At 35.2% G+C, this 27,308-nt stretch overlaps 1 protein-coding gene across 4 annotated transcripts in view; it reads right to left on the bottom strand.

Moving 5' to 3' along the window:
- The window catches only part of PTPN4 (protein tyrosine phosphatase non-receptor type 4), a 172,639-nt gene that overhangs the window by 87,911 nt on the left and 57,420 nt on the right, over nt 1-27,308 (bottom strand). For 2 of the 4 annotated variants that reach the window (XM_033111996.1, XM_033111997.1), the window contains exons 3-5: nt 1,034-1,078; nt 726-778; nt 237-357 (exon numbers count right to left, since the gene is read on the bottom strand). In XM_033111996.1, the coding sequence (XP_032967887.1) occupies nt 237-357; nt 726-778; nt 1,034-1,078 (219 nt within the window). Of the gene's footprint in view, nt 1-236; nt 358-725; nt 779-1,033; nt 1,079-3,089; nt 3,169-3,266; nt 3,310-27,308 lie in introns of all 4 variants that reach the window. The other 2 variants (XM_033111995.1, XM_033111998.1) reach the window with 2 other exon arrangements.

Raw genomic sequence — 27,308 nt, 5'->3', positions numbered from 1 at the left:
TGTAAAATGTCACGGGGATATAAAGTATATCACAAAGAATATAATCAATAATATTGTACTATGTATGGGTACTAGATGGGTACTAGATTTATGGGTGTGATCACGTCCTAAGTTACATAAATGTCTAATCACTATGTTTTACACTAGAAACTAATAATATTATATGTCAACTGTAGTTGAAAAAATTATTTTAAAAAAAGTTTACCAAATAAATAGAAAAGTATATAAATCCTTACGTATGTTGCTGATGTAATTTTGCAATTTCTTTTTCAAAATCTTGAGGTTGATTAGGAATGAAAGAATAATCTGAGAGGTAGCCTGGCAAGTTTTCTGACTGATTGTAGTCTCCAAGTTCAGCTAATAAATGAACGAAAAATATTCACATTTTAATAAACACATTTTTTCAATTTCTATAGCCAAATCAGCCATGTCATAAATTCCATTATATTTCTGGAAGTAAAATATTTATGTTTCTATTGTTACCATTTAAGCAAGTTATAACAATGCATTTAACGTTCTTCAAGGTCTCAAACACCTTTAGAATTTTTTTTAAGGCATCAAAGTAATTGATAACTAATTGGACATTTCATTAAATTTCCTCTGCAGTCACTTTCTTCAACATAGTAACATACTCATCTAAAGAACTCATACATTAAAGGCAGTGTATTCTCAACAGAGACCATGTGATTATATGCTATTTGACTGAAAAGTAGGCTGATACTTACACTGAACAGCAAATGAAGCCAAAAGGGCAGCAGTATTACAAGGACAAGGCAATCTGATAAAACAGAAAATACATAATCCAAGGTTAAACACAATAATTTCCAAAGCACTACATATTATACTACTCACACTGGAAATTTCCATGTGACTTATATTTTAATTATTAATGAACTTATTTGATGAAAGGAATTCATGCTCAATGTAATCATTTTTCAATAGGTAAGTTGTTTGCAATAATCATGAATTATTTAAATAATACAGAATTAAGAGCATTTTTTAACTCCGTTACTAAAAGTTTAAAATAGCCCACCTTCCAGTAAGAATGTCTTGTTTAATTTGCAAAAAATACTGGTACCTTAAAAAAAAAAAGATAGCATTTATTGGAATTAAAACATTTAGAGTTTTAAAACCGTATACTTACATTAATAAAATTAAAATATTTAAGTATCTCCTTCTATAATATACATATTAACACATGAAAAGATATTTTAAAAGTAAGCTTTCATAAATTCATGAATCCAAATCCAAATTTTTAAGGCATCAAAGTAATTGGTAACTAATTGGACATTTCATTAAATCTTTAAAACTCTTTGATAAATGAAATTTTGTACTGCAAATATCTTTTTTCCGCTAGCTCTATTACAAAACTCCTAAACTTTTTAAATAGTTACATGACCAAGGGAGATTAGGGAGAAATGTTCTGAGAAATGCTCATCAGTAGACTCATGGACTGAGCACAAATTAATTCCTTGATTACTATCAAACTTGATTTTACTTTCTTCTCCTTTAGGAAGATATTCTGATTTAATTATCAATGAGAGACATTTATTCCTTGATTGTGTTTTCAACATGGGGTATAAAAGAATCAACACATTCAAGCTCTATTAAGAAATTCAAAGATAGTGTTTTGAGTGATGTAAATTATGAATATGGTTATAATTGACAGTATTTTAATTGCTTATGCTAACAAACTTCATAAACATTAAATATATTAGAAATCCAATCGAAAATTACCGATCTTTTAATTATAAATACTTCTTATACATTTAAAAATCTAATTATTAAAATACATATTATGGAATACTTTGTTACTTGATTTCAAGTTATACCAGGAAATAATAAAATGCACTTAAAAATGCTTTATAATTCATAATTTTCATTAATCTAGAGTAGTTTCCTTGAAGTTCATCCAAAATTAAATTTTACTGCACTAAGAAACTTATTTTATTTATCAACAATAACAAAACCTACGAGCTACAGTATTAAAGTGTTTATATTACATACTTTTTAAAGAAAAATTAGCTTAGATACTATTAGTTTCAAATGTTAGGACTGCCCAATCCAGGTCCTATATTCCCGAGCATTCCTGTTACAAAAACGGTAATACCCTGCCCCGCAACAAACACACAGAAAAGGACTCTTAAGGATTTTTCTTAACTGGTCTGCTGAAAACCCTACTTCACAAACACCTGAGAATTGGCAGGTACAGCCAAATATCTTTAAGTATTCTTTTGTTTCTATACTTTACCACGGTATTCTAAATGATAACCAGTACATCCACATGTAACAGCCTATCTACAGATTTTTAAGTACAGATTTTTAATATGGCAAATATAGAGTAATTCTGAATATAGTTACTCACTTTTATGAAAGGTATATATAATGTTCTAATTTTTTATTCTGTCTGTTTTTAATGAATTACTAATTATGTCTTTCAAGCAACACAGCAGATTATCATTCAGGTTATTTTAATAATGACAGTTACAACACTGTGATTATTCCCTACTATTTATACCTTAAACAGTTCACTTAACATTCACACACTATCAAAATGCTCGTCTGGGTCATTCTTGTGTGTACAGTATTCACAATCTGCAGTTGGGCATCCACATTTGCGGAAGGCTAACTTAAGTTATATGTGGATTTTGACTACACAAGTGGTTGGTGTCCCTAACCACCACCCATGTTGTTCAAGAGTCAACTATATATAGAACATACTTTTACATGGAAAAAAAATCAGGCACAATTCTCACTATGCAGCACCACTTAAATACAGTTGTAGCATCATCTGATTACAATTAGTCATAGCAACGCTGCTTAACCATTTTTCACAATTAAAAAATTTTAATATTTATGTATCTCAGGAGACTTATGGCTGGATGGGGTAGCCCTGGGTTCCAATCTCCTAAAGCCCTCCTAGTCATCTAAAGGGAGAGGAAACTGTTATCTTGAAATATTTATAACCATCCTGTATGCTGGCTGGTAAACTAAAAATTATGGCACGCTAATCTATTTTTGCCTAATAATTCAAAATTTCATAATAGTTTTGATGATATTTTCAACAAAAATATGCTGCATAAACCCACCTTGTATATTCTTCCTGTAACTTGTTGGGGTCACTTACAAAAAATTTGACTCTAAAGTTCAAACTGTAAGGAGATCCTCCTAGAATTAATAAAAGCAGTTCTAATTAATCAGATTATCTTAACCCTTTATCTTTATAAAGCATACTTGACAAATATCAAGTAAATATGTATGCTCACTCTTTAGCTGCTTTCTTATCAGTTTGTTTGGATCCAGCCACCTCTGAAAAATAAATAAATAAGACTGATTTCGTTTTTCCTTAAGGAATGAATACATCAATTCATGCAAATCTGTTCCATTTGAAGATTAATGCTAAAAACTGCTTTTTTCAAAAAGGCCTACCGTGTCTCCCCAAAAATAAGACCTAGCCAGACAATCAGCTCTAATGTGTCTTTTGGAGCAAACATTTATTAACATAAGACCTGGTCTTATTTTACTATAATATAAGACAGGGGTTTGTCTAACATAATATAAAACTGGGTCTTATATTAATTTTTGCTCCAAAAGACGCATTAGAGCTGATGGTCCAGCTAGGTCTTATTTTCGGGGAAACACAGTAGGTAGGAAAAAAATCATTAAGTTACAGACATTGATATCAAATATAACAAAATTATGCTAGAAAAATACTGAATGTACAGTGGTAGCTTTAAGATTTTGATTTTAATTTCCCATCAAATTACACAGTGTGCAATAACATCTATCCAAAAGTAAAAGTCCTTAATAATCACAGCAATCTAAAGTGATTTCTGTTACTTTAACTATATTACTTAACAGTGTGGCAAGTTTAAAAAATTATCTTTCAGAAAAATATGCTTGGCCTTATGCTCTCATTCAGACAAAATTTAACCATACAACATAAAAATCTACTCTTAAGGAAAATTTTGTAACTTCTATTTCTTAAAAAATAAACTACATCACTACCCCCCAAAGAAAACCACACTAATTTTATAAGAGATAATGTTTAGTTTTGGGAAGGACTACTTTTTGTACTGGTATGTGAGAATTCTAAGTAGTCTCAACACTTCTGAATCCCTGGTAAGTTCTATTTTAGAAAAAGTATAACAATTTAGAAATTACTTCAACTGCTAACATTTCAATTAAAAAAATTAAAGAACTCAAAAATAGGTAACAGATGTGGCAGTATTTTCAAAGCACTACACAAACATAAGCTTATGTTTCATCATTTATAAACCTTACTCCTACCTCCCCTACTTGATTCCATGAAAAGCACATAGATTTTAATAACAAATGGCTAGGAGCAATCCATGAATCTCTCCTTTCCATTATCCCTAACATCCAACACATCAAATCCAGCTGATTCTATCTTCAAACAATACTTAGAATTTAACAATTATCCATCTACTCTGCCGCCATCCTTATTTCTGATATAGCTCTGGCCACAGCTTCTTAATTGCTGTCCCTTGCTTCTTTTCTTACCACCATCTTCATCCTCCATCTAGATGCTGAAGTAGTCTTTTAAAAGATAATGTCACTCCTTTCCTTAATATCTCTTGATAATTTCTCAGTGCAAGGTCCAAAGTCTTTAGCATGGAATCTTCTTACTTATTCTACTTCAATTTCCTAAGCTCCAGCCATAATGGCATCCTTTCTGTTACTCAAAGATGCCATCTTAGGGCTTTCAGTTCTAAGCTTCCTTATTTATTGGGTGTCCTCCAACTTTCCCATGGCTGACTCCTTTCATTATCCGTGTCTTAGTTTAAAAGCTACCTCTTCAGAAAGGTCTTCATCGACAGCTCTATCAAAAAAATGTCACAATGCTCCTGTAAGTTATTTTCTAGAAATGGGCAAGGAGCATTAAATTCTTTCATAACATATTTTCATTGTAATAGGTTTGTTTTACCTTTTTATTTCCTATCTCCTTCATTAGATTATGAACTCCATGGGGTAAGGGATAAAAATCTGATTCATTCAAAGTTGAACAGTCAGTACCTAGCACAGGAATTGGCATATAATATCTATTAAAAATATTTGGTGAAGGACTAAACCTGCTGAATGACTCAATAGTTTTCTTGGGGGCTTCTGTGAGAATAATCAGCTGTTTTTCATTCCTACTTAACATATCTGTTTCCTCTATATATCCACACATTTATCCATCTTCTCACTCATCTATTAAGCTAGTGATCTTGTTCTTCACAATTTACAGAAAAAAAATCATAAATTACTTTCATTTTAATACTCGTCTAAAATCAAAATCTGGGACAAGTTAATCTATCCAAAACCTGCCTTCCTCATTTAGTTCCCCTTCAAAATATTCTGATATCAGAGAAACAAACACGCTTATATATACAAATAGATGTATTAGACTGACATAGCTTAGAAGGACTACAACGATAAGCACTGGGAAATGTAATAGGACTCATCAATAGGATGTCAGTGAGATAGGACTTAGGATCTTGGCTTAAACCAAGAAGATGGAGCAATGCTATAACGAGCCCTACGGGACAGTAAAGATAGTGTTCATACTAAAAACATATCATTACATCAAAAGAAAAACAAAGTAGGAAAAAAGAACATATAAAAAAATTCTACAAATCAAGTAAGAAAAAGGCCAACACTAATAGAAAAACAGGCAATGGGTAAGAATAGAATGTTCATAGGAAAGGAAATAAAAACAGCATTCAAGTATATGAAAAGATATTTAATCTTGATTGTAATTACAGAATTATAAAAGGTAATCATTTTTCAACTATAACATTGGCAAAAATTAAAATTTTTAATGACATACCACAATGGCAAGAATGTGAGGAAAACAGGCACTTATACATAGCTTCTGAGAATATAAATTCACCATCTTAAAGTGTACACTTCAGTGTACTTTAGTATATTCACTATGTTGTATAGCCACGGACACTAAATAATGTCAGAATATTTGCATCACCCCCAATAGAAATCTCATTTCTATTAGCACTCAGTCCCAATGCCCCACTACCTTCAGCCCTTAGCAATTATTTATCTACTTACTGTCTCTATGGATTTGCCTATTTTGGACATTTCATATGAATGCAATCATACAATAGGTGATCTCTTGTGTCTAGCTTCTTCTTAGTCTCATAGCCCCTCTTATCCACAGGGGATATGTGCCACGACCCTCAGTGGAAGCCTGAAACTGCAGATAGTACCGAACCTGTCTGTACTATGTTCTTTTCTATCATACATACTTATGATGAAAGTTTAATTTATAAATTAGGCACAGTAAGAGATTAACAGCAATAACAAATAATAAAATAGAACAATTATAACAACATACTGTAATAAAAGACATGTTATATTGAAGACATGTTATAATTAAAGTATCAAAAGTTCAAGACAAGGAGAGAATCTTAAAAGCAGCAAGAAAAAAAAAACAATTTGTTATGTAAAAAGGAAATCCCCATAAGCCTATAAACAGATTTTCCAGCAGAAACTTTGCATGCCAGAAGGGAGTGGCACAATAAATTAAAAGTGCTGAAAGAAAAAAAAAAGCCAACCAAGAATACTCTGCTCAGCAAAGTTGTCCTTCAGAAATCAATGTAAGAGTTTTCCAGACAAGCAAAAGCAAGGAGTTCACCTCCATCAGACTGGCCTTACAAGAAATGTTAAATTGACTTGTAAAAACTGAAATAAGGGGAGACGTCATCAAAATGGCGGCATGAGGTGAGCCTCTGTAAAGCTCCCCTGGAATTTACAACTAATCGAACAACAATAACTCCACAAAGGACTCCCTTCACAGCAGACAGGCAAGACAAAGAGGTCGACTACTGAATTCACCTAAAGGTGGGCGAATCGCGCGAGTGGGGGAGGAGGGAAAGGAGAAATGTGGAGACGGAGCCCAGCGGGCGCAGGACGCAGACCTAGCTCAGTGCTACGACCTCACTGCATCCTGGAGCTACCGCAACTGTGGGAGAGGGAAGAACTCGGACTGCTAGGGCTCCGCTTATGGCCCATAGGGCTGAGGGGGCAGCATCACCCAGCTGAACCCAAAGCTCATGGCTGAGACATCAGAGCAAAGACTGAGGGAAGAAGGCTGAAAACGGTGGTTTAAGCCCTCACTGCCACAAAGAACGGAGGCCTTGGGCACTGAGACTAGCCGCCCCTTCCTACCCTCCCAGAGCTCACCCCGCCACCACCTGCCCAGTGCTAGAAGTGGAAAAGTAGCAGTGTCAGATAAAAAGAACAGAATATTTGCAGTTCTGAGACCTGTGGTCCGGAGACACAGATTCGCAGCCCAACTAGTTCTGGCAAAAGGGAGGGAGCTGTGGAAGCAGGACCGACTGTGGGGGTCGCCACCACTGCACTGGGCCACCTCTCACAACTCACCCCGCCCTGGCCCGACCTTATCTGGGCGGACCCCTGCAGGAGTAAACAGAACTGCTGAAACATACAGGCTCTGAATCTGGTGCAGGAAGAGCTTTGGAACTTCAAAAGCTCTCTGCATACCCACACGGACACTGCGTCCTGTGACCCAGGTGAACAATTAACAGAGGAGAAGCCCGTCTCCCAGGGAATCCCCCCATTGTGTGAGAAGCTGGAATAGTGCAGAGAAAACATAGCACTACCGTGTGAGAGAGAAAAAAAAGGCTGCAGTCAGAGAGAAAATAAAACATTCTACAAACACGCACTGGAAAACAAAAGAAAGACCTCTTCCTATGAACCTGTTGCAGAAGCCACTCCTGTAGATGTCTACGAAGAGAAATAATAAATCAGCAATTGCCATGAATAACCAAGACAACAAGACAGCTCAGAAAGAAAGTGAAAAGTCTCCAAAAAAGGAACTTAAAGATATGGAAATATGTGACTTAAACGACAGAGAATTCAAGATTGCAGTTCTGAAAAAACTCAACGAGATGCAAGAAAACACAGAAAGGCAGTTTAATGAACTCAGAAACACAATCAAAGAACAACACGAGCATTTCACGAAAGAGATTGAAGTTTTAAAAAAGAACCAAATAGAATTTCTGGAGATTAAGAACTCAATAGAAGAAATCAAGAATGAAATAAACAGCTTAGGTAGTAGAGTTGACCAAACGGAGGAAAGAATCAGTGACATTGAAGATAGAAACCTGGAAATGACACAGATGGAAGAAGAAAGAGACTTGAGACTTAAAAGAAATGAAAGAACTCTACAAGAACTTTCTGACTCCATCAGAAAGAGCAATATAAGAATAATGGGCATACCAGAAGGAGAAGAAAGAGAGAAGGGAACAGAGAATATATTCAAACAAATTGTTGATGAGAACTTCCCAAACTTGTGGACAGAACTGGATCCTCGAACCCAAGAAGCAAATAGAACACCTAATTACCTCAATCCCAACAGGCCTTCTCCACGGCACATTGTATTGAAGCTGTCTAAAATCAAAGACAAAGAAAGAATCCTCAAGGCAGCCAGGGAAAAGAAGAAGGTAACCTACAAAGGAAAGCCCATTAGATTATCATAAGATTTTTCAGCAGAAACTCTACAAGCCAGGAGGGAGTGGAACCAAATATTCAAACTATTGAAAGAGAGAAATTAAGAGCCAAGTATAATATATCCAGCAAAGATATCCTTTAGATATGAAGGAGGAATAAAGACCTTCCCACACATACAGAAGCTGAGGGAATTTTCTAATACACAACCTGCACTACAAGAAATACTAAAGGAGGCTATTCGACCACCATCAACAGGGACAATTTGTGGCAACCAAAACATAAAAAGGGGGAGAGTAAAGGCCTGAACCAGAATACGGGAATGGAGAAAGCAAGCGTGCTTTAGAAAATGGAATACTCTAAATATCAAACTTTCTTTTACATAAACTTAAAGGTAACCACTCAAAAAAAATCCAGAACTGAAATATATACTGTAATTAAAGAAGAAACAGAGGGAAACATCATAGAATACCACCACACAGAAATAATAAACAACAAAAAGGCAAAGAAAAAATGGAGACACAGACTTACCAGAAAACTAAAGATAGAATGACAGGAAATCCTCACATATCAATAATCACCCTAAATGTAAATGGACTGAACTCACCAATAAAAAGGCACAGAGTAGCAGATCGGATCAAAAAACTAAACCCAACCATATGCTGTCTCCAAGAGACACATCTCAGCTACAAGGACAAGCATAGACTCAAAGTGAAAGTGTGGAAATTGACACTCCAAGCAAATGGTACCCAGAGAAAATCAGGTGTAGCCATAATGATATCAGATGAAACAGACTTCAGGGTGAAAAAGATAACAAGAGACAAAGATGGACATTTCACAATGGTAAACGGGACTATACAACAAGAAGACATAACAGTCATCAATATTTATGCCCCCAATCAGGGAGCACCGAAATATACCAAGCAACTACTAACAGAACTAAAGGGAGAGATTGACCAAAACACAATTATACTAGGGGACTTAAATACATCATTGACAGCTATGGATAGATCATCCAAACAGAAAATAAATAACGAAATAGCAGCCCTAAATGACACATTAGATGAAATGGACATAATTGACATATATAGAGCACTTCATCCTAAAACATCAGACTATACATTCTTTTCTAGTGTACATGGAACATTCTCAAGGATAGACCATATATTGGGACATAAAATCAGCCTCAGCAAATTTAAGAAGATTGAAATCATACCAAGCATATTCTCTGATCACAAAGCTTTGAAATTGGGTATCAACTGCAAAAAGAAAGCAGGAAAAAATACAAATACATGGAGATTAAACAACATACTTTTAAAGAACGACCGGGTCAAAGAATTAATTAGAGGAGAGGAGAGATCAAAAGATACATAGAAACAAATGAGAATGAAAATACATCGTACCAAAATTTTTGGGATGCAGCAAAAGCAGTTTTAAGAAGGAAATTTATATCATTACAGGCCTATCTCAAGAAACAAGAAAAATCCCAAATAAATAACCTCATGTTAAAGAACTAGAAAAAGAAGAACAAGTGAAACCCAAGGTCAGCAGAAGAAAGGAAATAACATAAATCAGAGCAGAACTAAACGAAAAAGAGAACAAAATGACAATAGAAAAAATTAATGTGACAAAGAGCTGGTTCTTTGAAAAGATTAACAAAATTGACAAACCCTTGGCTAGGCTCACTAAGATAAAAAGAGAGAAGACACTAATTAACAAAATCAGAAATGAAAAAGGGGAAGTCATCACAGACACCACAGAAACACAAAGGATCATCCAAGAATACTATGAAGGACTATATGCCACCAAATTCAATAACCTAGAAGAAATGGACAAGTTCTTAGAAACATATAGCCTTCCTAGGCTGAACCATGAAGAACTGGAAAGTCTCAACAGACCTATCACCAGTAACGAAATTGAATCAGTCATCCAAAACTTTCCCAAAAGCAAAAGTCCGGGACCAGATGGCTTCACTAGGGAATTCTCCCAAACCTTCAAAGAGGATCTAATACCAATCCTGCTCAAACTCTTCCAAAAAATTGAACAAGAGACAGTACTCCCTAACTCATTTTATGAGGCCAACATTACCCTGATACCAAAACCTGGTAAGGACAACACAAAAAAAACCCACTACAGACCAATATCTCTGATGAATACAGATGCAAAAATCCTAAACAAAATTCTAGCAAATCGAATACAACAATGCATTAAAAAGATGACTCATCACGACCAAGTGGGGTTCATCCCCGGGGCACAAGGATGGTTCAACATCCGCAAATCCATCAATGTGATACATCACATAAACAAAATAAAGGACAAAAGTCATATGATTATATCAAGTGATGCATAAAAAGCATCTGACAAGATACAACATCCATTTATGATTAAAACACTTAATAAAATAGGTATAGAAGGAAAATACTTTAACATAATAAAGGCCATATATGACAAGCCCTCAGCTAATCTCATAATTAATGGTGAAAAACTGAAGCCTTTTGCTCTACATTCAGGAACACGACACGGCTGTCCCCTATCACCTCTATTTTTCAACATAGTGTTGGAAGTCCTTGCCAGAGCCATCAGCCAAGAGAAAGAAATAAAAGGTATCCAAATTGGGAATGAAGAAGTTAAATTACCACTCTTTGCAGATGACATGATGCTATATATAGAAAACCCCAAAGACTCCACCAAAAACCTATTAGAAACAATCAACGAATACAGTCAAGTTGTTGGCTACAAAATCAACGTACAAAAGTCCATTGCATTACTATATACTAACAATGAAATCTCAGAAAAAGAAATACAAAAAACAATTTCTTTTGCAATTGCAGCAAAAATAATAAAATACCTAGGAATAAACTTAACCAAGTATGTGAAAGACCTATATGCTGAAAACTATAAGACATTTTTGAAAGAAATTGAAGAAGACACAAAGAAATGGAAAAGACATTCCGTCCGTGCTCATGGATTGGAAGAATCAACATAGTTAAAATGGCCATATTACCCAAAGCAATATACAGATTTAATGCAATCCCCATCAAAATCCCAATGGCATTTTTTAAAGAAATAGAACAAAAAATCATCAGATTTGTTTGGAACCACAAAAGACCCCGAATAGCCAAAGCAATCTTAAGAAAAAAGAACAATACTGGAGGTATCACACTCCCTGACTTTATCTTGTACTACAGGGCAACAATAATCAAAACAGCACGGTATTGGCAGAAAAACAGACACATAGACCAATGGAATAGAATTGAGAACCCAGAAATAAAACCACAGAAATATGGACAGATAATTTTTGACAAAGAAGCTAAAAACATACAATGGAGGAAAGACAGCCTCTTCAATAAATGGTGCTGGAAGAATTGGAAAGCCTCGTGCAAAAGAATGAAACTGCACTGCTATCAGTCACCATGTACCAAAATTAATTCAAAATGGATCAAAGACTTAAGCATAAGACCTGAAGCAATAAACTGCATAGAAGAAAACATAGGTACTAAACTTATGGACCTTGGGTTCAAAGAGCGTTTTATGAATTTGACTCCTAGGCAAGGGATGTAAAAGCTACAATAAATAAATGGGACTGTATCAAACTTAAAAGCTTCTGCACAGCAAAAGAAACCATCGACAAAATAAAGAGGCAACCAACTGAATGGGAGATTTTTGCAAACAGTGCCTCCGATAAGGGGCTAATATCCAAAATATACAAGGAACTCATGCAACTCAACAACAAAGAAACAAACAACCCAATTGAAAAATGGGCAGAGGAACTGAAGAGACATTTCTCCAAAGAGGACATACAAATGGCAAATAGACATATGAAAAAATGCTCAACATCACTAATCATCAGAGAAATGCAAATAAATAAATACCACAATAAGATATCACCTCACCCCAGTCAGAATGGCTATCATCAACAAGACAAATAGTAACAAGTGTTGGAGAGGCTGTGGAGAAAAAGGAACCCTCATACACTGTTGGTGGGAATGCAGACTGGTGTAGCTGCTATGGAAGGCAGTGTGGAGGTTCCTCAAAAAATTTCGAATAGAATTACCATATGACCCAGCAATCCGTCTCCTGGGTATCTACCCCAAAAATCTGAAAACATTTATACATAAAGACATGTGTGCTCCAATGTTCATTGCAGTTTTGTTTACGGTGGCCAAGACATGGAAACAACCAAAATGTCCTTCCATAGATGAATGGATAAAGAAGTTGTGGTATACATACACAATGGAATACTATTTGGCGGTAAGAAAAGATGATATAGGAACATTTGTGATAACATGGATGGATCTTGAGAGTATAATGCTAAGTGAAATAAGTCAGACAGAAAAAGCAGAGAACCATATGATTTCAGTGATGTGTGGTATATAAACCAAAAACAACAAAAGAACAAGACAAACAAATGAGGAACAAAAACTCATAGACACAGAGGATAGTTTAGTGGTTACCAGAGGGTAAGGGGGGTGGGGGGTGGGAGACGAGGGTAAGGGGGATCAAATACATGGTGATGGAAGGAGAACTGACTCTGCGTGGTGAACACACAATGGGATTTATAGATGATGTAATACAGAATTGTATACCTGAAATCTATGTAATTTTACTAACAATTGTCACCCCAATAAATTAAAAAAAAAATACATTAAACCTGAAAAAAAAAAAAACTGAAATGAAAGGGTGCTAATTATTAACTGGAAAACACTGGTGCAGGTAAATACATAGTAAAATTGAGAATAATCTAATGTTGCAAAGGTGGTGGGTTAATGACTTATAAAACTAGTATGAAGGTTAAAAGATAAAACTAGTAAAAATAAATATAACCACCATCATTTGTTAATGGATACACAAGGTAAATAAGATGCAAATTGTGACATGAAAAGCATAAAACGTGAGAGGGGAAGTAAAAATGTACAGGTTTAGAATGTATTCAAATATATATTTTCATCAACTTAAAACAGAATGTTAAAAATCTAAATTGTTTCATGTAAGCTTCATGTTAATCACAAAGCAAAAACCTATAGTAGATACATGAAAGATAAAAAGAAAAGATTCTAAGCATACCACTGCAGAAAATCATCAAATCACAAAGGAACAAAACAATTAACAAACGGTAATAATTACATACCTATCAATAATTAAATATAAATGAAGTAAATTCTCCAATCAAAAAACAGAGTGGCTGAGTAGATTAAAAAACAAGACCTATCTATATGCTACCTACAAGAGACTCACTTCAGATGTAAAGACACATACAGCCTGAAAGTGAATGGATGGAAAAAAATATTCCTTGCAAATGGAAACCAAAAGAAAGCTGAGTAGCTATACTTACATAAGACAAAATAAACCTTGAGACAAAAACTGTAGTAAGAGACAACAAAAGTCATTATGTAATGACAAAGGGGTCAATCCAACGTGAGGCTATAACGTGTAAATATTTATGAACCTAACATAGAAGCACCTAAATAAAGCAAATAGTAACAAACCTAAAGGAAGAAACAGACAGAATTACAATAATAGTAGGGGACTTTAATAACCCATTTTCATCAAAAGATAGATTATCCAGACAGAAAATCAGTAAGGAAACATTGGCCTGAAACAAGAGTAACACGTATTGGCGAGGATATGGAGAAAAGGGAACCCTTGTGCACTCTTGGTGGGAATGTAAATTGGTGCAATCACTATGGAAAACATAGGTTTCTCAAATAATTAAAAATAGAATCATCATATGACCCAGCAATTCCACTTCTGGTATTTATCCAAATACCAGGATATTACCCATATACCTTTCTTTTCCAAAGGAAAGAAAAACACTAACTTGAAAAACTATTATGTGCCACTATGTTCACTGTAGTGTTATTTACAATAGTCAAGATATGGAAGCAACCTAAGTGTCCATCAACAGATGAATGGATAAAGAAAATTTGGTATATACTATAAAATGGAATATTATTTAGTCATAAAAAAGGAAACCTTGCCATTTGCAACAACTTGGATAGACCTTGAGGGCATTAAGAGGTGTGATCAAACAATAAGGTGGCTGTTTAAATAAAAAAAAATTTATTACAGTAAAAGACACATTGCCATTAATCCCCCTTGCTTCGGGCATACTTATCCCATCATTTTTACCACTTTCTGAAGCAGTTCTGGAAGTCCTTTTTTGTCTTCAGTTGTGTTGTCATGGCTGCCTCGATGTCCTGAATCATTTTGATTTTGAGGAAGAGCCAGAAGTGACACTGTGCCAGATATGGTGAATAAGGAGGATGAGGACACACCATATTATTTTTATTTGACAGAAATTGCCATATACCAGAAGCGATGTGTGACACAGAGCATTGTCATGATGGAAGATGATTTATGGCACTCTTTAAAACACACCTTCTCCAACCGTAGCTCACACCCAATTGCACCGAACAAGGTGCAACTTGTCACACACTGTTACTAAGGTTCCACGAGCTGCTTCCCGTATTGAATATCCCTGCCTTTCCTCTGTTTGGCACTCGGTAGCAGCATTCACAGTATTTTGTGATCACAACGGAAAGGCTCCACCTAACAAATCACTTCTGTGTGGCAATTTCTGTCAAATAAAACCATTACGGTGTGTCCTCATCCACCTTATTCACCAGATCTGGCACTTTGAAACTTCTGGCTCTTCCCCAAAGTCAAAATGACCATGAAAGGTAAACATTTTGAATCGATTCAGGACAGTGAGGCAGCCATGACAGAGCAACTAAAGACAAGAACAAGGACTTCCAGAACTGCTTCAGAAAGTGGCAACAATGATGGGATAGTGTGTTTGAAGCAAGGGGGAGTATTTTGAGGGGGATTAATGGCAATATCTCTTTTACTACCATAAATTTTTAATTTAAACATTCACCGTATTTTGTGATCACACCTCATATGTTAAGTGAAATAGAGAAAAATAAAAACCATATGTTCTCTTTTATATGTATAATCTAAAAACAAACAAACCAAATTGGTGACCTCTTAGAGAACAGACTGTTGGTTTCCAGAGGTGGCGGGTAGGATATGGGCGAAATGGGTGAAGGGAATCAAAAGAGACAAAGTTCCAGTTATAAAATAAATAAGCTCTTGGGATGTAATGTACAGAATGGTGACTACAGTTAACATTTTATATTAACAATAGTTAATGTACTGTGTTTTTGAAAGTTGCTGAGAATAAATCTTAAAAGTTCCCATCACAAGAAAAAAAAATGTAATTGTACAGTGATGGATGTTAACTAGACCTACTGTGGTAATCATTTTGTAATATATATAAATATGAAATCATGTTATATGCTTAAAACTAATAAGTTATATGTCAATTGAAAAAAGAAAAAATAGCTAATAGGGACAGGTATTTCGTCAACTCTATCAATTCATGAAGGACGTGCAATTAAGGCATGGAGTTCTTCTGTTTAGTTTTCTCAAAACCAACTATTCATTCTTTTCCCTTTGCAGAGCCCCTTCTGAATTCTGCAAATTCTTCATATTTGCAAGTTAATTTTATATCTTCCAAAATGTAATATTTGAAAAAAACGTAGGTTATATGATTATCTGATTAAGCTAGTTATTAGAATACTGTATGTGATTTTATTATTATTAATTTGCTGCATCCATTAACGTTGAGAGCATTAAGTCTTCCACAGCATCAACTCTATCCTAACTGGTGAGTTTTTTATTCTAACAATTGTTTTTAATTTCCAAAACCGTTTGCAGTTCCCTTTGCATGCATGCAACAGCCTCTGTAATCATACCAATGTAAATTAAAGTCCTTTTCTTTAGTTTGTTGTTAAATTAATATTCATCAAGCACTTACTATGCCACAAGCATTGTTTGAAGCGCTTTACATGTAAGAATTCATTTCATCTCCACACTAACCCCAAGATTGGCACTATTATTTCTGGTTTTACAAATTGTTTGCTCTTCTATTCCCTTAAGTGTAAAATTTGATCATTTGGATGAAACTCTTTTATAGTGTTGGCTTTCCTCAAATGGTGGTGTCTGTTTTGTTGGGTGCTTATTTTTATCCTGAAATTTTATGGCTGTAAACCACTTTATGAATCCTTTATGTAGCTGCCTACTTGTGGAGAAAAGACAGGATATACAGCCCAATTCCACTAGCTGGTGAAGGACAGACAGTCTGTGCTGCCAGTAGGTTGTGATACCTAATCTCCTGGGCAAAGGGGCTTTTTTCATTTCACTGGGTGTCACCAGCTCTCTGCGGGAATTGGTTTATCCCTCTAATTCAAGTACTCTCACTTAATGGTACAATTAGGAGTAAACATTACTAATTGCTTCCCACAGGGCTCACAGGCAGGGAATAAGTTGACCCACCTGGCTGCTTCTACAGCCGTGTGCCTCCTCCCAACAACCCCCTGGAGAGCTCCAGTCTGCCTGACTCCCGCATCACTGAATTAGACACACCCCTGGAACCATTCTCTCATTTACTAACTTTGTGATCGTGGGCAAGTTACTCCATTTCTCAGTACCTTGATTTTTTTTTTTTTCATCTGTGAAATAGGAATGATGGTATCCAACTGTGTTTTGGGGATTAAATTTGGTAAAAAATTAAAATACTTAGTGCACAGTGTTTAACATGTTAGTAATGTGCACTCAGTTTATTTACCATCTTGTTACAGAAGCATCATCTTCTTGTTAAAATAGGATGCTTAAATATTCTTAAAGAATAAAAATACAGGATTTTAAGATGGTTTTATAAATTTACCTTTGAAGCAATCCATGGAACAATGATAGATATACATACAAAAACAAATGAAACAAAAATTTTAGAGTTAGGGAACCAGAGGTAGGACAGCTACCTAAAACTGGGTAACATACTCTTTCCTCTGCTGACTGATGCAAGGAGGCTGTTAGTGCATCGAGCTCAGAGAACTGCATGCCAGAGAAGCACTTTTCAAAGTATGTGTGTCTTTAGATGTAAAGTTAGTTTCTTGTAAACAGCATACAATCAGAGCCTGTTTCTTTCAATCCATTCTGCTAATCTATGTCCTTTGATTGGGGAATTTAATCCTTTTGCATTTAAAGTAATTACTGAGAGGGAAGCACTTACTTGACATTTTTTTGTTTTCTGTATGTATTGTAGCTATTTTGATCCTCATTTCCTCCATAACTGCCTTCCTTTGCATTTAGTTGACTTTTTGGTAATGTTTTGATTCCCTTTTCATTTCCTTTTGCATATATTTTATAGATATTTTCTTTGCTGTTACCATGGGGATTACATATAAATTCCTAAAGTTATTATAATCTGTATTAAACTGATACTAACTTAACATTAATTGCATTAAAAATTCTACTCCTTTAGAGCCCGAAACCTTTATTTATAACAGATGTCACAAATTACATTATTACGTATTGTATTCTCTTTAACATAAATTATAATAATTTAATTATTCTTTATGCATTTGCCTTTTCAATCCTGTAGTAAATAAAAACTGAAGTTATAAACCAAAGTGACAATAATACTGTTTCGTATAACAAATTTACATTTACTGGAGAACTTCAGATTTTCATATGGCTTTGAGATACTGTCTAGTGTCTTTTTCATTTCACCTCGAAGGACTCCCCTTAGCTTTTATTGTAGAGCAGGTATAGTGGTAATGAACTCCCTCAGGTTTTATTTGTCTGAAAATGCCTTAATTTCACCCTCATTTTTGAAAGCCAGTTTTGCTGTGTAGTCATGCACCACATAATGATGCTTTAGTCATTGATGGAACACATATAGAACAGTGGTCCCATAATATTATAACGGAGCTGAAAAATTCCTATCACCTAGTGACACTGTAGCTCTCGTAACTTTGTAGCTCAATCATGTTTGTGGTGATGCTGGTGTAAACAAACCTGCTATGATGCCACTTATATAAAAGTATAGCACATACAATTATGTATGGTACATAATACTTGATAACGGTAATAAACAGTATGTTATTGGGTTATGTATTTACTACACTATACACTTTTATCATTATTTTAGAATGTACTCTTTCCACTTTTTTTAAAAAAAGGTTTGCTATAAGACAGTATGTCATATTCCAACAGCAGTAGCCTCATAGATGTGTTGATAGCGTCTCTTGATTGCATCATTTTCTCGTGTGCTTGATTTAACCTAATGTTGTGTTGTACAAAGCATGCTGTACAGGCTGTAGGAGCAGGAGGCTATACCATCTAGGTTTTGTCTAAGTATACTCTATGATGTTTGCACAATGACGAAATGGCCTAATGATGCATTTCTTAGACCTTCTGCCTGTGGTTAAGCAGCATAACTGTATAGAATTTATGGTTGATAGGCTGTTTTTTTCTGTTTTTTTCTCCCAGCATTTTGAACATAACATCCCAGTGCCTTTTGCCCTGCCAGGTTTCTACTGAAAAATTCACTGATCATCTTATTGAGTATCCCTTTTTTGTGATTTGCTTTTCTCTTACTGCGTTCATGATTCTCTTTATCTTTAACTTGCAACAATTTTACTATATGTGTCTCAGCATACATCTGAGTGTATTCTATATGGAGGTTGGTGGGCTTCTTGTATTTGTACATCCATGCTTTTCCTCAAATTTGGGAAGATTTTGCCCATTATTTCTTCAAATAATCTCTCTGCCTCTTTCTTATTCTCCCTTCTTTCTGGTACTCCCATAATGCATATATCGATCTTCTTATGCTGTCAAGTAAATCCCTTAGACTTTAACTTTTTTCATTCGTTTTTCTTTTTGCTCCTCATACTCAATAATTTCAAATGACCTTTCTTAAAGTTCACTGATTCTTTCTTCTGTTTGTTCAAGGCTATTGCTGAACTCCTCTAGGGATTTTTTCAATTCAGTTATTGCCTTTTTCAGCTCCAGAATTTCTTTTTGGTTCTTTATAAAACAATTACTATATCTTTCTGATCTTCTCATTTTGCCCATATACAGTTTTCCTGATTTCCTTCATTTCTTTGACAATGTTTTCCTTCAGCTCTTTGGATATACCGGGGGTGCCAAAAAATGTATACAAGTGGACACTTTGGTCAATGTTGCTCAAGCAGTAGTTCACCACAATCAGAAGTGTCAGATGCTGATGGTAACAACTTTGAACACCGCTTGTAATTGCATAAGTCAAACATGACTTGTATTCACCTTTTGTTATCAATATATATTGAGTATTACAATTTTAAGTTTTCCTTTCTTAAAATGTGTATAATTAAAAAAAATGTGTATAATTTTTTTAGCACCCTCTGTATTCAAGACAGTTGTTTTAAAGTCTCTGTCTAGTAAATCTGATATACAGGTTTTTGCAGGGACTGTTTCTAGAGATTTAATTTGTTCCTTTGAATGGGTAATCTTTCCGTTCGTTCCTTTGTATTTCTAGTTATCTTTTGTTGAAAACTGAACATTTAATGAACAGCCATCTCACAAACTCTTTGTAGACCTTCATTAATTAGTGAGACCCTGAGCATTAAGATCTGCCCAGCATTAAGACTTAAGGTTTTCTCTGATCTTTTCTGGGCATTAGTTTTGTCTGGGCCTCTGTGTGTGTGTGCTTTTTTTTTTTTTTTCCTAACTCCTTACTTCCCCGTCTGCTTTTAAATGTCTAAGGTCTCAGAGTCTCACTTCAGATACTTCTCATAGCTTTAGATGTTCTGTAGGTGTTCAAATGTATTCCTCTGACTATAGTCTCTTGCACCCAGGTATCCACGGCTCTGCAGCTTTCACATGCTGCAGCTCCTGCCACTGCCTTTTGTGGCTCCCAGTCAGAGATCCAAATTATGCTGCTGTTCCCTAATTTCCAAGTCAAGTGAGAACAAAAGCAGTCCCTTGGGTAGTCAATAGGTAGACCAGAATGTTGCAAACAAGTTTCACCCTGCTTATTCTGTCCCAAGGGTAGGAATAAAAAATGAGGCTGCTTCGTCCTGGCCACGATGTGCACACTGAGGAAGGGGTACGGCAAGTGCAAGTACAATACCACAAAGTTAACTACAGTTTTTAATGTAGCTTTCTCTTGATTGCTTAGTTGTTGTAAATCTGACTGGTTTCCAGAACTCCTACATGGTTACTTTAGTCAGTATATAGCTGTTTTCTGATGTTTCTGTAGGGGAATGAGGTTCTGGACCTTTCTAGTTCGCCATCTTGCATATAGTGTTCTATTTCTTGAGGGTGTTTTTTTTTTTGGTCTTTTTTCCTGTATGTGCTGTATGTTTGAAATATTTCAAAATAAAAATGTTTGGAGTGGCGGAGTTATAAATAACAAAGAATACTTTACACTTGTTTGAAGAGTCCATCTTAATAACACAAAAAATGGAAAATGAAAAGGGCTTTATGATAAGAATAGTATTCTAAGTCAATAATGAAATAAATCTTATTGAGTCAAAAATAAAAAAAGAACGTAACAAATATTTAAATAATGGATTATTTTCAAAGCTTCAAAAACTCTGCACATACAACTTCCTAAAATACTGCAACACCAAATATAGATATCAAAGAAACAGTTCTTTCCTGAAATTCATCCAAAGCACTAAAGCAGCTACTGAGAGTGCTTTACAACTTCTTAGATGAAATAAATTAGATAGGATATTAAGAGATGAATCAAGGCCAAAGATCAATTCATCTCTTATGATTTTTAGTGCTTTGTGTGTATGTGTGTCTGAAAAATTTGAAGACAATAACCTGACTTTCCTTTTGGTAAAGAATATACTGTAACCCAATAATCACAGAAGCTTACTTATGTTACTTACTTATGTGCTCAATTGGTGCTTTCTTTCAAGATCAGCATTCTGAGTGTGCATATTGTAAAAAATATATTTTTCTCTACCAAAGTGAGTTGAAAAACTGGGGAGAAACTAAATTTGTACATACTCATACACATGCCAATCCTATAAATCAAAATTTTAAAAAATGCAAGATGTAGAAGTTTGTTTTAATTCACCGATTAAAAATTCTTTGGAAATATCCACTACCCAATGAAAAAATAAATTATCAAATGATAGTCCTTGTCTTTACTAACCATGTTTTAACTGGTAATATCTGACATGTTCCTTATAACATTCTTAAATTCATACTAAACGTCGTGTTTTTTTTTTTTAATTATAATGAAACAAGCAGGCTATTTTGGAAAAGATAAAATTACAGTTGACCCTTGAACAACACAGGGGTTGGGGGCGTTGTCCAGCTGCACAGTTGAAAATCCACATATAACTGAAGTTGGCCCTCCCATTCGCAGATTCCCAACCGTGGATCAATACAGCTGACCCTTGAACAACAAGGGATTGAACTGCGTGGATACGATTATGGATCTGCATAGTTCAAACTCATGTTGTTCAGGGTCAACTGTATATAGAGAGAAAAGAGGAGAAATGAAAAAGAAAGGTGGGAGGGAGGGGAAAAAGGGAAAGGACGGAAAGGAGAGGAAGAGAAAGAGACAGAGAAAGAGACAGAGAGGAAATACAACAAATATACTTACCAAGAAATATATGCACAAGACTAAAGAACAAATACTAATGATTATGATGGAATACCAAATAGGCAACAAACTAGAAATATTGCCCATTAAAAAAAGTTTTAAGTAAGCTTGTTTAAAGTAATTAATTCAAAACTGTTCAGAGTTCCTACTGTAAACAGCTTTACTTTTAGAGAAAATAATATCTGCACAAATATATAGCCGTACATTTACCTCCTATTGATCTTGTCTCGAGATCACTTTGGACACTGGGTAGTTTGCACTGTTCTTCGTATGTCTGAGATGTATATTTCATCCTTAACTAAGTCATTATATGCAGCCTATTGTATACGAGGCACTATGCCAGGTATTGAGGTGATACAAAGATAAAGACTAGCCTCAAGAATTTGGAGTCATGAAATCTACCACCTCAAGAAACTATTGCAAGTACCACAGGGGTACAAGAGAAAAAGGTACACTGTACCTGGAGGTTGAGGAAAGGTTTTAGAGAGAAAATGACTTTCATTTTGAGTCTAAAAAATATGAAGTTAGAGTGGAAACATGAAGAGTGAGGGGTGAGGGATGCAGGTTAAAATAGAGGTTAAGACATTTCAAGGAAGAAAAAGCATTATGTACAAGACAGCACAGATCAGGTAAACTGCTTAGTCAATCTGTAAAATACTCCATTTTTCTATCCATTTTCAGAAACCTAGCTGCCATTATTTATCTTGATGATAGCTGTGTACATTATATTAACCTTTTCTTCTCTTACAAACCAGTCCTATTTCTTGTTATAAATCCGGTTAGAAAGTTGGAATAAAGGGAAACAGTAACAACTTTTGATTCTGTGTACTTGAGCATTTTCCACATAAAGGAATACTGGAGAGTGCAATCTTAGTTTCTTTGACTTTTATTCTGATTAAAATCCAACCATAAAAGTAAATAAAAGATAGGCTCAGTTGCACAGCAGGGAAAAAAAAGGTAAGGAAAATTTTTATTTAGTTCCAACTTTGCCCCTCAGTAGCAGTGCTACTCTGAGTAGATTTTAAAAACCACAACAAAAACAATGCCAGGGAACTGGTGGGGCCTGAAATGAATCCTGGTCTGAACATTTCTCCACTATAGCTCCCCTTAAACTTCAAGAGTCTCTTTCTTCATCTGTAAAATTAGGTGACTGAACCAAATGGGAGGCTGTGAATGTTGGCCAGTGAGTACCAGACTCACACAGGAAATTTTTCCTAAAATACTTAGGTCTGCATAGGTTCAGTAACTATGACTCTCTAGCCATGGACTATCAGCATTTTTGTATAAGCTTCCCCAGAGATTTAAAAGTATGTTAGGTCCTCGAATAATGCCATTTCATTCAATGTTGATAAGCTACAGTAGGAACTTAACTCTCTTGTTTATGTCAATCAGCCTGCGGTAAAACTGGTTTTGTCATATATCGTTTGGCTTAAAGTTGCAGAACCCATCAACGTCATTGAGGACTTACTGTATAACCAAGTTTGAATGAATGATCACTTACCCTTGGGCTTTCTATAACAAATTATAAAAATACCAGAAAACAGTATCAAAGTAAATTATTCAAGTCACACATACACACACAAGTGCATCTGGAAAAAGACATAAAAGTCTCTCATCATGGCTTTTCCAGTCCTACTCTCTACTCCTCAGAGGTAACTGCTGTTCACATATTAGTAATGCTGTGGTATATGCACACATATACAATGATTTAAATATATATATTTTAAAATATATTTATTGGGTATGGTTTATTTTTTAACTTTAATTTTATTACTTTAAATTTTATGTATTTACATTTGATTAATTATTTACTTAATGTGTTTTGTGGTTTTTAATGAAAGCATAGCTTGCTTTTATGTGGATAGCCCATACTTTAATTTTTTTAATTTTCTATTTTGTTAGATCATGTTCCCTCACTGGCATTCAGAAAGCTATAGAGTTTTGTTTGTTGAGCTTTAAATCTTACTAATTGTAAAGTTTTCCAAATGATTTGTTTGGACTCTCAGGCAGATAATTACATTGCTTAAAATAAGAGTTCTCCCCACCTTCCTCTGAAATATGCAAACAACCTTATTCCAGAGGGGAACCGTTGAATAGAACTACCCTCTATTCAACTAGAGAAAGAGAGGAAAGGAGAAGGCTAAGTAGCCTCCTTGCCTCCGATAGTTTTTCAGCTAGTCATTTTGATAACTATACTGCATTACCCTGAAAACCCCTGCCTCTGCAGGAGTGCTATCCTATGTTCTTTTTTTGTTTGGGGGTGGAGAGGTTTCCTCTGATTCTTCCACCAATCTTTGTCAGCAATGGATCGTCTATGAAATCCTTAAAATTTCTTATCTGCTTATGGCATTCATTTTGTGTGTGTGTGTGTGTGTGTGTATTATACTGGACATTAAAACAACTGAAACAGGCAGAAACAGGAGCTAAGTCTGCTCTTGAAAAACAGAAAAATTGGAATGAGTGAGATTTACACATTTGTACTTTTTGCCTGAGAGCAATCTCAAATCCTTCACAAGGCAGGAGACAGACAGACTGACTTGAGGTGTCAGTGAACCAAGTTCAGGCAGGAGTGGCAGAGCACCCAGAAAACTGAGGAGGAAATCCAGAAAGGGGGTGAGCAACAGAAAGGAATAGCTCTAAAATCTGTATACGAGGTCTGACAATTAAGTTCATGAACTTGTTGCAACGATGTTGCTAACTTCTTTTGATATTAGAGGGATTATTCATTATGAATTTGTACCAACTGGGCAAACAGTTAACCAACTTTACTATTTGGAAGTGCTGAAAAGGCTGTGTGAAAAAGTTAGATCACCTGAACTTTTTGCCAACAATTCATGGCTCTTGCATCACGACAATGCACCAGCTCACACGGCACTGTCTGTGAGGGAGTTTTTAGCCAGTCAACAAATAACTGCATTGGAACACCCTCCCTACTCACCTGATCTAGCCCCCAATGACTTCTTTCTTTACCTGAAGATAAAGGAAATAACTGAAAGGAAGATATTTTGATGACATTCAGGACATCAAAGGTAATACGACGACAGCTCTGATGGCCATTCCAGAAAAAGAGTTCCAAAATTGCTTTAAAGGGTGGACTAGGCACTAGTTTCAGTGCATAGCTTCCCAACGGGAGTACTTTGAAGGTGACCATAGTGATATTCAGCAATGAGGGATGTAGCACTTTTTCTAGGATGAGTTCATAAACTTAATTGTCTGACTTTGTATACTATAAAAGCCACCTCAACTCTGGCGAACAATTAACTTTTTCATGCACAAAGAGACCTCAGAGCCCCAGGAAAAAGAAGCAGTTGGAAATTTAAAGAAATGAATAGAAATAACTGTTCAAACTCTCTCCCCCCCACACCGCCAAAGAACCAACAAAACAAAACAGAATATGGAACTGTGGGACCAGCTTGATTGATGGCACTTATTTTCAATATACAGTCTAAGTTGTGACAAATAAATACAGGTTGTCATCGCCACCATCACAATCAAGATATTTCTATCACCCTAAAATGTTCCCTGTGCCCCTCTGCAATCAGTCCCCCTAAACCTCCATGCCACCAGTGATCTGCATTTCGTCACTATATATCACTTTTGCTTATTCTACAACTTATTATAAATAGAATAATAGGGCATATCATATAGTGTTCCACTACATAAAACTACAACAATTATTTTTCATCCATTCACTTACTGATGGATATTAAGGCTAATTCGGGTTTGGGCTACTATATTATAAATAAAGCTACTATGATTGTTTGTGTATAAGATTTCTTATAGCATGTTTTCATTTCTCTTGAATAAATACCTAAAAGTGGGCCTGCTAGGTGGCATAGAGTAAATCTATGTTTCATTTTATAAAAACTGCCATACTACTTTCCAAAGTTGTATCCCTTTACAGTCCTACCAGCAATTCTACATAGCTGCATCCTTGCCAACAGGTGGTATTGTGAGACTTTACTTTTAACTATTCTAGTGGATGTGAGGTAACATCTCACTGTGCTTTTACTTTACATTTCAGTAGAGGTCCTTTATCAGAGTGAGGATATCCCTTTCTTTTCAAGTCAGTTGAGAGTTTTAATTATGAATGGGTGTTGAATTTTATTCTATGTAAATTATGCCTTAATTACACTGATTAAAAAAAGAAAAACCACATACAGCTAACAGCAGACTTAGTGAAACACTGACTCCATTCCTTCCGAAGGCGAGGTACTCTGCTCCCTATCGCTTCTATTCATCATTGTTCTGGTTTAGCCATGTAATAATAAATAAAAAAATAATGGGGGGTAAAAAGAATATAGACTGCAGAGGGAAAAAAACTGTCCCTATTCTCATATGACATGATTTACAAAGAAAATCCTAAAGGATCAATAAACAAAACAAAAAAACCCTAGAGGTATAATAAGTGAATTTAGCAAGGTCATCGAATACAAAGTTAATATAGAATCAATTATATATCCTGGGATTTATCTCAGGAACACAAAGTTGATTAAATTTTGAAAATAAATGAAATTTACCTTATGTTTACATGATAGTTTATGTAGAAAATCCTATGGAATTTACAAGTTAACTAGAATTGGTAAGTTTAAGAAGGTTGCATAATATAAAATCAATACACAAAATAAATGGTATTCTATGTGCTAGCAATAAACAAGTGGTAACTGAAAAAGAGAAAAACCAACAACACTATTTGCCTGGTTCTTCTGGCTATCAAGTTGCCAAAGACAGGCTCTGAGATATTGGCCTGATTTCTCTTTCCCTTATAAACGACTCTACTTTAATCAAACCAACAAGTTCTGTTGACTGTCTCCTGAACATCTCCAGCACTTACCACGTTTCTTCACCCCCCACAGCCAATCATGATCTTTCCCAGGGAAAACAGGCCCTAACACTGAAACCAGACTCTCACAGTTTCTTTCTTTCTTTCTTTCTTTCTTTCTTCTTCTTTCTTTCTTTCTTTCTTTCTTTTTCTTTCTTTTCTTTCTTTCTTTTTCCTTTCTTTCTTTTTGAATGCTTCGCTTCTTTTTTTCTTCTTTTCTCTTTCTTTCTTTCTTTCTCCTTTTTCTTCTTTCTTTTTTCTTCTTTTTCTTGTTTTTTTTTTTTTTTTCTTTCTTCTTTTCTTTTCTTCTTTCTTCTCTCTTTCTTTCTTTTCTTCTTTTCTTTCTTTCTTTCTTTCTTTCTTTCTTTTCATTTTTGTCATTCATGAGGTAACAACAGGTCTCCTGGCAGCTCTTGGGAGAGCACCAGACCAAGCCGGATCAGACTGGCCCCAGAGGCTTGAACAGGTGTAGTTAGCAGCTACATGACCCTAACTGACCTCAACAGCACTGAACCAAAATTCATGAAACCCAAGTAGCAGAGATGC

This window comes from Rhinolophus ferrumequinum, chromosome 8 (genome assembly GCF_004115265.2).
Source record: "Rhinolophus ferrumequinum isolate MPI-CBG mRhiFer1 chromosome 8, mRhiFer1_v1.p, whole genome shotgun sequence".
In the NCBI taxonomy this organism is placed as follows: Eukaryota; Metazoa; Chordata; class Mammalia; order Chiroptera; family Rhinolophidae; genus Rhinolophus; species Rhinolophus ferrumequinum.
The sequence above is the reverse complement of the archived record's forward strand: the minus strand, read 5'-3'. Positions and strand labels throughout refer to the sequence as shown.